We start from the raw sequence: 10,556 nt of genomic DNA, 5'->3' as shown, positions 1-10,556 counted from the left end.
CCTCCCCCAGCCCAACCCCCCCCATTTATTTCAGAGCCCTCTTCCCCTCCCCCATTTCTGAAGAAGGGTCCCGACCCGAAACATCAGCTTTCCTGCTCCTCTGATGCTGCCTGACCTGCTGTGTTCCTCCAGCTCCACACTGTGTTATCTCAGACTCCAGCATCGGCAGTTCTTACTATCTCTGATTGAAGTGAAATTAATTGTCTTTGACATCTGGGCAACATCTGACTAGGTGCAGTATCAAGGAGCCCTTGTAAATGGAAAGGAAAATCCTCCACTGACAGGAAGGAGTTTTATGCAGATTGCAAAAAAAAAGGAAAGACTTGCATTTATGACTGACCAATAAAGGTCAAAAAGTGCTTCACAGCTAATGAAGTTTTGTTCTGCTCTTTTTACTATGTGATAACGATGAATTAGAAATTACCAGAGTAATTCATTTTATGGTTTTCCTAGTTCTACTGGGTGCACAGTGCTCAATTTCCAAGCCTGACTTTTACGTTCACTATTTTTTCTGAACAGTGGATACCCTGCAAGTCATATTATATGAAGCTAAAAACTGGATTAACAGAGTTGAATATTATGAAGAATAACACTGTTTCAATTTAACAGCAGAATTAAGTAAAATTTCCACATAATTGCTTCTGGAATTACGAGTGAACAACTGGACAAGGATAACAGCCAGTGAATCCAAACTCAGTTAAAAATATATTGACATTTTTCTAATTTAGTAGGAGCGCATGGATCTGGGCCAAGACATGAAGGAATTGGAAAATTAACTGAGAAACACCTCAAACTCTATCATGGTCACATGAAATACAGCAAGAGGCCTTTTCACTTTAGTTTCTTATTCATTCTAAACATAAATCTCAACATAAACAATAAATTCAGCAGTTTCTGACATAAACATGGCTGAATACTATCTCGAATTTTTGTTTTTAAGTTAGTTGAAGAAACACTTTTTGACCTTTATTGGTCAGTCATAAATGCAAGTCTTTCCTTTTTTTTTGCAATCTGCATAAGACTCCTGTCAGTGGAGGGCTTTCCTTTCAATTTTACAAGGGCTCCTTGATACTGCACCTGGTCAGATGTTGCCCATATGTCTGTGAATAAAACAAAATATTTTTATTTACAGAAACTAAACATGAATTTATCAACATAATGAAGAAATAGAATTGAACACTGAACAAGGATTTTAAAGCTGGTTCCATTTTGCAAGATGGAAAATGCTGAGTATTACACTGTCAATTATTCGTTACAGAATGGTTTTACACCAAAATGTTATGCAGACTTGTATGCATAGTTATTAACAAACCTAACCATGTGTAAAAAGAGATAACAAGGTGTAGAGCTGGATGAACACAGCAGGCCAAGCAGCATCAGAGGAGCAGGAAAGCTGACATTTCAGGCCTAGACCCTTCTTCAGAAAGGTTTCCTGCTCCTTTTCCTGCTCTTCTGATGCTGCTTGGCCTGCTGTGTTCACCCAGCTCTACACCTTGTTATCTCAGATTCTCCAACATCTGCAGTTTCTACTATCTCTGAAACGTGTAAAAAGATGTAGTTTACAGAAAAAAATTGAAATCTTAACAGTAAAAATACACAGATTGACTGGAACAAAGCAAATTAAAAATATACCTCAAACTAAAGGAGCTGCATGGAGAGGAGAGAGACATTCAGACAGAGACAGAATGAGAATTAATCCATTTAAGGTTAGCAGTGATCTGCCAAGTATGGTTCGAGTCCTATTTCAAAGTCAATTCTCCTTTATTTGTTAATGCGGGAGAAGTAACTATTTTTCTACATTCAGCAGAAGAATTATCAAGGCTGTAATTTTGTTTGTACTGGGTTTCTGTTTTGGGTATGATGAGGAAGCTGTGGCCAAAATCTGCTCCTAAGTGTGTTTTCCTGATTTGAAGTCATGTTCAAGTTTCCACCCAACGTATTTGCATAATATCAAAACTAACTTCTGCCCTGAATGAGTACAACGAAACAGTGCAAACATTTGCATTTGCACTGCTGTTCTTTTGTACTCCCACTGTTGGTTGCCTGATCATTACCATGTAACTCCCATGCTGGGCCTGAGAGAATTAGGTCCAAGTTTGGTGGAGCATGAGTAATCTTGGGAGGGAGTTAAGAAGCTAAGATCCACTATCAAGCACAACATCATTGATTCATTCCTGAAAAAGTGGTTATTAAATGAGGAAATTCTGCACTGTGAAAGGGAGGGAGGGAAATAGGCAAGGAGGGAGGAGAGGAAGAGGAGTGGGAGGGAAGAGTTTGGCTGCAGAAAAGACCTCCAGGATTGGTGGGGGAGGGGTGCTTCTTCCTTTCTTCCCCGCCATCCTGCACCCAACCCTGGCTTTCTACCCAACCCAATCTCACAACCCTCCTGATCAGAAAGACCTGATTATCTGGTTGTTGTCACATTCCTATTTGTGGAACACACACTGACTATCATGCTTCCTACAGGATAAAAGTCAAAAGATTTCATTTACTGAATAAGCGTCTCCCTGCAGCATGCTACATATGTTCCTCAGTGCCAGCAAACGCAGCCACAATAGTCAGAACATTGGAGATATATCCTCCACTTTTCTTTGAAAGTGTCGTGCTATCTTTTGCACCCACTAGAGCAGGCAGATGAAGCCTGATGTTAACCTCTGCCTAAAAGAGGCAGGCACTTCCAACAGAGAGCAGACCTCTCATCACTTTGCCCTGGTATGTCAGCTTGTGTTCTCAAGTTCTGAAGTGCAACAGAGCAGAATGAACAAAAACAACTGATTACAGGAAATCCATGATTAACGTCATCTTGGAATCCTGTTTGAATAGTAACACTAACAAGTAATTTGTCCATTGCTTTTAAACCAGCACAATTGGTGGAATGACACCAAACACCACCAGGTCAGCTAGTAACTGGTTTCACAAGAGATGACTACTTTGAATTAAGTGATTTGTGTCTTAACACAAAAGTTTGACAAAACACAAGCTTAACTCGATATAGGCATATTTCACATTTTAAATTTCAGTCTTTTGAATACCTTCAGACAACTCTGTTCAGGTCATTAAAGTAACAAGTGGATGCTTGCCCCTATTACTGTGTTTTTGGCACTGTTTGCTTATCAATTAATCACTTAAGTCTACATGGTAATTTAAATGATTGATTCACGAAGTATTCATTCTCCCGTTTTAGGTGTTAACTAGACCTTTACTCGAGATATCTTAACCAGCAAATTCTGTTCAATTTCAAGCTCACTATTTCAGAATTGGGCAAATAAATGCATGCAGGGATTATGATAAACCAAGAGCTCATTTATGTAATTATGAAGCAGAGGATTATATTTCAAACAAAAATACAAAAAATGTCTTTGTCTAGGCAAAAAGAGAGACTAACATACACAAAGAAGTATATAAACCAACCTATCACTTTAGCTTCTTCGTCCGTGAGGGTTTTGTTCAGGAAGATTTTCTTTACTCGCAATGTACTTCCTGATGGAAGGACAACTCCTGTTGTTGGCATTGGAGGCTCCCCATCTTTTTGCTGTAAACTATCTGCAATAACTAGAAATGCTCTCAAACCTATGTTCATTCTCTGCAACAGGAATAAGTTACAAGGACAAACTGTCAGTTCTTTCAAATTTAATCATGCTTGGCATTACTTTGCAACAATTGTTGCTCACAACATTGAATTAATAGCAAACAACGCAAACTGTTTATGTCAGTACTAAGAAAGATGGCAAATGGTAAAATCAAAGGTTCCTTATCAGAATGCATAAGGCGTGTATAATAAGATGGCAAATTAATGGCACAAATAGAGATGAATGACTTTGATCTAACAGTCAAGGTTGGGAACTAAACATTCCAAAGTACTTGACATTTTGAAAAGACAAGGTCGGAAAGTATTGAGGGATGTGGGGTTGGATTAGATTACATGGGGTTGTGTAACCCGGACACAATAAAGAATGCTATATGCACAGCAGGAAGAAAAGATGAAAGCCAAGTACTGTGGATGCTGAATATCTGAAAAGACAAAATGCTGCAGAAACATTGCAGTCTGAGCCACATCTGTGGAAAGGGAAAGCATTTTGAGTCCAATATGACTGTCCTTCAGAATGCACAATATTGTCAAACCAGAGTTTCTTCCAGCACTTTGTTCCTTGAAGGAAAGATTTGGCTCAGAAAATTGAGAACTTCTATCACTACGGGTGGAGATATGAAATAATAAAGGCAGGAAACCGGGTAAGAGAACTTTATAGGTCCCCAAACAGTAACAATAATGGTGGGCAGAGTATTAAGCAAGGGATTATAGTTTGTAATAAAAACACGACAATAAACATTTGGGGCATAACCACATAGTGACTGGACAAATTATATTGGCAAATATCTGAAGAATGAGATCATGGAATGGATTCCTAGAACAATATATCATGGAACGAACTAAGAAACAGATTACTTAAGGTCTTTTCTTGGGTAATGAGCTGGGGTTAATTTGTAATCCATTGCGAGGGCCCTCCAGGGAACAGTGATCATAATATGATAGTTTTTAGTGTTCAAGAATTATTAACTTAAATCCAAGGTTGAGTCTTAAACTTGGGTCAGAGGGGTTTGTTAGCTAAAGCACACTGGAATCAAAAGGGTGAAGCGAGAAAGAAATGTAGAGAAATATTTCATTATTCTTAGCAAAACCACCTTCCATTGAGAAATAATATCATTACGGGAAAGGAGGTCCAATTGTGGCTAAATGAAAATAATAACAATGTTAGCATGAGTAGTAAACCTGAAGGTTGGGAAAGTTATTGAAAATAGCAAATTATGAATAAAGAACTAAAAGGGAGAAAACAGAATATCAGAGTTAATTAGCAATATTAAAACATACTGTTAAGAGCTTCAATAACTATGTAGAAAGGAGCGTATAGTGAAGGTAAACATGGTCAACTAAGGGCCCGAGACAACAGAAATTGCAATGGGAAACAAGGTAATGGCCAAGACATCCCTAGTGTATTTGTAAGTATCAAATGTAACTGTTGTTTAACAAAGAAGGGAGAGAGAAAACATGGAACTACGGACCAGAGGTGGTGATGGCCTCATGGTATTATCGCTAGACTGTTAATCTATAGATCAGGTAATATTCTGGAGACCCAGGTTTGAATCTCACCATGGCAGACAGTGCAATTTGAATTCAATAAAACATCTGGAATTAAAAGTTCAGTGATGACTGTTGTTGATTGTCGGGAAAAATCTACCTTCCCTAATGTTCTTTAGGGAAGGAAATCTGTCATCTTTACCTGGTCTGGCCTATATGCGACTCCAGACTTACAGCAATATGGTTGAGTCTTAACTGCCCTTTGAGCAATTAGGGGTGTGCAATGAATGCTGGCCTAGCCAGCAATACCCACATCCTGTGAATGAAGAAAAGGGAATTCATCATTGAAGAACCTAAAGAAAGAGAATTCGAGTTTGGCCGATTGAAGATTTTTTTGAGGTTGCAGCCATCAGAGTAGAGGAAAGGGAATAAACTGATGTAGCTTATTTGGATTTTCATAAGGCAACAGTAAAGACTATTTCAGAAGGCAAGGATTGGGGGTAATACGTTAGCTTGGATATAGGATAGAAAACAGTTGATATAAATAGATCATTTTCAGATTGGTGCATTATCACTGGCATGGTGCTACACTGATCAGAGGTGGAGCCTCAAAGAACGCAATAAATTATATGCAAGTTTGTTGAGGATTGACACTAGATTGCAAAAGTAGTTAAGAGGACAATGAGGCCGCAAAAGCATGATGACACGCTAAATGAATGGGCAAGAGCTGCTAAATGAAGAATAACCCATGGGGAATTATGAGGTCATTCACTGTGATAGGAAGAATAGGTTAAACAATGGATAAAAACTTGTGCCAAGCCAGGCGGCAAGTTTGGAAGTGGACAGTCATTTAATCAGATGGGAGGGTGAAGGGCGAGGACTCGATTAGCCAACCACCTACTTAAGAACCCCATCCCAACATGCTGTCATGACCGCAGTAGCAAGCAGAATGCTCAACTTGCAGGGGGGGCACGATAAGCAAACACTTGTTCAAAGGCACACAACATATTTACCATAGCGGGAGTACGGAAGATTTCACTCAGCTGATACTTGGGATGACCTCTGAGGAGAGATCGGTTCGATTGGGCCTGTATTCACTAGAGTTTAGAAGGATGACAGGGGACCAGATTGAAGTATATAAAGTTCTAACATGGCTGGACAGACTAGATGATTTGGAAGCCCAGAATCTGGGGCAGAATCTCAGGATGAGGAAAAGATTCTTTACTCAAAGAGTAGTGCACCTGTGGAACTTTCTATCACAGAACGTTGTGGAGGCCAAGTATATATTCAAGTACATATTCTGAATGTATTCAAGAAAGAGATAGATAAAGTTTTAGATTTTAATGGCATCAGAGGGTATGGGAGGAAAGTAGAAATATGGCATTGAGGTAGAGGATCAACCATGATCCTATGAATAGCACAGCTGGTTCATAGGACTAAGTGGCCTACTCCTGCTCCTAGTTTTATGTTTCTATGACTCATGCTAACTGTTTGCATTACTTTAGCCACTTTCTGGGGCTGTTTTGAACAGCAAATGTCTCGGAGAAGTTCTTGTTTTATATAGATCAGTTGGAGAATAGCTTGTTTAGAACTAGCTAAGTTGGAGTAAGATGTGCTAAAAACAAGCTGCCCATCTGACCTCTCCCTTGTGCAGTTTAAGGTGATACTCTTTTTTTTTTGCAAGTGTGACTGAAGGAGCATCTCAAGATTGTATTTCCTGAGAAAGCTGCGTCTCCAAGACTTTAGAGACGACAGTATACAATTAGTGACCTGACCACATTTGCAGAACATCAGAGCAACAGATTCTGGAACATACTTGATCCTTCTGACTTTGAGAATAATCTATTTGCTCAAGTGTTTTTGTTCAGGAAGCAAATTTCTGTAAAGAAATCTTTCTTTTTCTTTTCTGAAGAATCAGCATGTTTGTTTTTGGAATATTTAGAGGGATAAGATTTATAATTTGATATAATTGGTATTGTCTGTAAACCAACTGTTGCGCTTTCATTGAATAAACTTTGTTTTGATAATAATAATTGTGCTTGTTAAGAAACCTGGCTGTTAAATTTTGCTGTTTAAAACATGATATGGAGAAGGCATTTAATTGACCATATTGGCAACTAGAAAAATCATTTTTAATTTATGTTGTGATACATGAAGTAGTGGGACTTGAGCAACGGTGTATTGTTCCAGCATTGGTCATAACATCTACCGGCTGGATTATCATTTCATTGGGAAAATGCTACAAAATATTAGTACAATTTATTGTAACAAAGCGTCATAATATCCTAAACAACTAGGTGTTCTCTCAACTGATAAACTTATTTCTTGGTTTGCCAAACATTAATAGAAAAATTAAACAGTTAATCCTCGTCTTACCTCTGGATTAATAGCAAATGTTTTTGATGGCTTTCCAACACAAAGTAGATCAAATATGATTTCTTTCATTGCAAAATCAAGACGTTCCTGTTGTTAAAACAAAAACAATGTAGTTGAACTTCTAAGTGTTTATAACCAATACAGTTCTGTTTTATGGTTGTGTCGCATTTATGGCATTGAAACTAGCCACACAGTCAATATGCCCACACCAGTATTCAAACTCCAAGTCAGATTCCTCCCAACCTACTTCATGGGGTGGCACGGTGGCTCAGTGGTTAGCACTGCTGCCTCACAGCGCCAGGTACCCAGGTTCAATTCCACACTTGGGCGACTGTTTGTGTGGAGTTTGCACATTCTCCCCGTGTCTGCGTAGACTTCCTCCAGGTACTCTGGTTTCCTCCCACAGTCCAAAGATGTGCAGACTAGGTGGATTGGCTATGCTAAATTGGCCATAGTGTGCAGGGATGTGTAGATTAGGTGGGTTATAGAGGGATGGGTCTGGGTGGGATGCTCTGAGGGTTGGTGTGGACTTGTTGGGACGAAGGGCCTGTTTCCACACTGTAGGGATTCTATGATTGATGATATAACTGTTAAAATAGCCATGCTCTTTATTTCCTTAGATGTTTTTCTAGCTTCCCTTTAAAAATGTCAAAATTGGCTGCTTAAACAATACCTTGGGGTAGCAAAATACCATGTTCAACTCACTCTCTGAGTAAAGACATTCCTTTTGATTTCTTGGTGACCGTCATAGCCATCAGTTCCACTCCTTCCCATAAAAGGGCATGTTGTCTCTTTAGACCCTCCAGCAAAACTTATTGTACTTTTAAAGACCTTCCCTCAGTTTTCTTTTTTCCAAGAAAGAGAAAAATCTAGCCTGTTAATCCTTCAGTGATATGTATATCCAGACATTTCTGGTAAGATCTGTGTACCATCTTCAGTTTCTCTATATACTCTTTCTAGTTTCGCAACCAGGAGTAGTGTGCACAGTATTCTAAAGGTGATCTAAACAAAACTCAATACAGATTTAGCATAATTTGCTCTCTTTTCAATTCTGCCCCATTAAACTCAAGCCTGGTGCTTGTTTTGCATTTTTATGCTTTAATGCTAAACTAAGGATAACCTAAGGATTCCCTTCTTCTTCCAACCCAGCTAGACTTGCACCTTCCTACCAAATACAGTTGCTCAGATTTGTGTTTTGAACTTAATTTGCCATTTATAAAGCTTTTCTGCAAGTTTATTAATATTCTCCTGTAACATGTTGTAGTCCCCTTCAGTAATGACTATCCATTCAATTTGGCTTCATACTGAATTTAAAATATATATTTTTGATTCCTATGTCCAAAATATACACTTAAATTTTGAATTCCTCCCAATGCTAACATTGGTGGAATACCATTTATCACTGTCCACCACTCCTAATCTAACATCTAGTCCCACCTTTATTTGAAGCAAGAAAGAAATCCATTTTGCCACCTGTTTCGTAACTGCACATGGAGAGATAGTGCGCACGTGCGCGCGCAAGAGAGCACATGCGTGAGCGAGAGAGCACGTGTGTGTGAGATAGAGACAAATCAAGTGTATGTGTGTGAGTGACAGACAGAGAGCAAACGTGTGAGTGAGAATGAGAGATCTCTAATTCTGATGGTCTTCATTCTAGGATGTTAAAAGGAGTGGCTGCTGTCATTGTAAATGCACCGGTTTTAAAAGCAGCCCCTGATAACCGAAGTGGCTCCAAAAGTCAAAAAGTAGCCCTTGAAAAACTATTTTGGCAAACACAAATTTCAGCGTGCTATATACAAACTATACAAGAACAACAGGGTATTCCACTAAGAACTGTGGTCAATTAGCAGGATGTTTCCGATAAAGTCAAACTTGTTAATAATAAAGCATAACTACACCATAAATACTATTACTTAAGTCGTACCTGAGCAATAAATTGGATGATCTTCACAAATATGTTCAGAGGTGTGTCACGGGGAACCACACTGCGGGAGCCTTTGGGGAAAAGTGCTGATACAATGCTTAAAAGGCGACTGTTTAAAAAATCAGAATGGAAAAACGTGGATTAAAAATTAGTATCAGTATGACACAATATATGAGATCCCTGATTTACAACGGATTCTAAAATGTAAAAACAAAACTAAGTAGTACTGAGATATTTCACAATTCAAGAAAAATAAATTATTTCAAATTATTTTTGTACAGGACAAATTATTTCCTCTACATTGGGGAAACGAAGCATAGACTTGGCGACCACTTCGCAGAACATCTACGTTCTGCTCGCAAAAAAGGGTCGAGGCCCGAAACGTCAGCCTTTCTGCTCCTAGGATGCTGCTTGGCCTGCTGTGTTCATCCAGCCCTGCACCTTGTTGACCCTGAACTACCTGTTGCCTGCCACTTCAATGCACCACCTTGCTCCCTGGCCAACATCTCTGTCTCCGGCTTGCGACAGTGTTCCAGTGAAGCCCAACGTAAGCTGGAGGAACAACACCACATTTTCCGCTTGGGGACCCTACAGCCCTCTGGACACAACATTGAGTTCAATAATTTTAAAGCCTAAACTCTCCCATGTCCCAGCCCCCCACCCCACACACCAGGCCTTGTTACCACATAGCCTGCCACTACACACCCCGTGTTGTTAGTCACTAACAGTCCCCATTAACAACTATTCACCCTCCCAGCCTGATCGTTAGCAACTCCTTTGTCTGTCCAACTGTCTTTTTCTCTCGAGACAACAAGGTGCAGGGCTGGATGAACACAGCAGGCCAAGCAGCATCACAGGAGCAGAGAGGCTGACGTTTCGGGCCTAGACCCTTCATCAGAAAAGGGGGAGGGGAAGGGGGTTTTGAAATAAATAGGGAGAGAGTGGGAGGCGGATAGAAGAGGGATAGAGGAGAGGATAGGTGGAGAGGAAACAAACAGGTCGAAGAGGCGGGGATGGGGCCAGGAAAGGTGAGTGTAGGTAGGGAGTTAGGAAGGGGATAGGTCAGTCCAGGGAGGACGGACAGGTCAAGGGGGCGGGATGAGGTTGGTCGGTAGGAGATGGAGGTGCGGCTTGAGGTGGGAGGAGGGGATAGGTGGGAGGAAGAACAGGTTAGGGAGGCAG

The 10,556-nt window shown here is 39.9% G+C and overlaps 1 protein-coding gene across 1 annotated transcript in view; it reads right to left on the bottom strand.

Annotated features, from left to right (window-relative positions):
• Positions 1-10,556, bottom strand: part of LOC109927845 (protein furry homolog-like) — a 291,518-nt gene that overhangs the window by 163,939 nt on the left and 117,023 nt on the right. The window contains exons 3-4 of the mRNA XM_048599687.1: positions 7,451-7,537; positions 3,390-3,583 (exon numbers count right to left, since the gene is read on the bottom strand). Coding sequence (XP_048455644.1) covers positions 3,390-3,583; positions 7,451-7,537 — 281 coding nt within the window. The remainder of the gene's footprint in view (positions 1-3,389; positions 3,584-7,450; positions 7,538-10,556) is intronic.

Source organism: Rhincodon typus, chromosome 1, assembly GCF_021869965.1.
Source record: "Rhincodon typus isolate 14 chromosome 1, sRhiTyp1.1, whole genome shotgun sequence".
NCBI classification, from domain to species: Eukaryota; Metazoa; Chordata; class Chondrichthyes; order Orectolobiformes; family Rhincodontidae; genus Rhincodon; species Rhincodon typus.
This window is presented reverse-complemented; position numbering and strand designations above follow the sequence as displayed.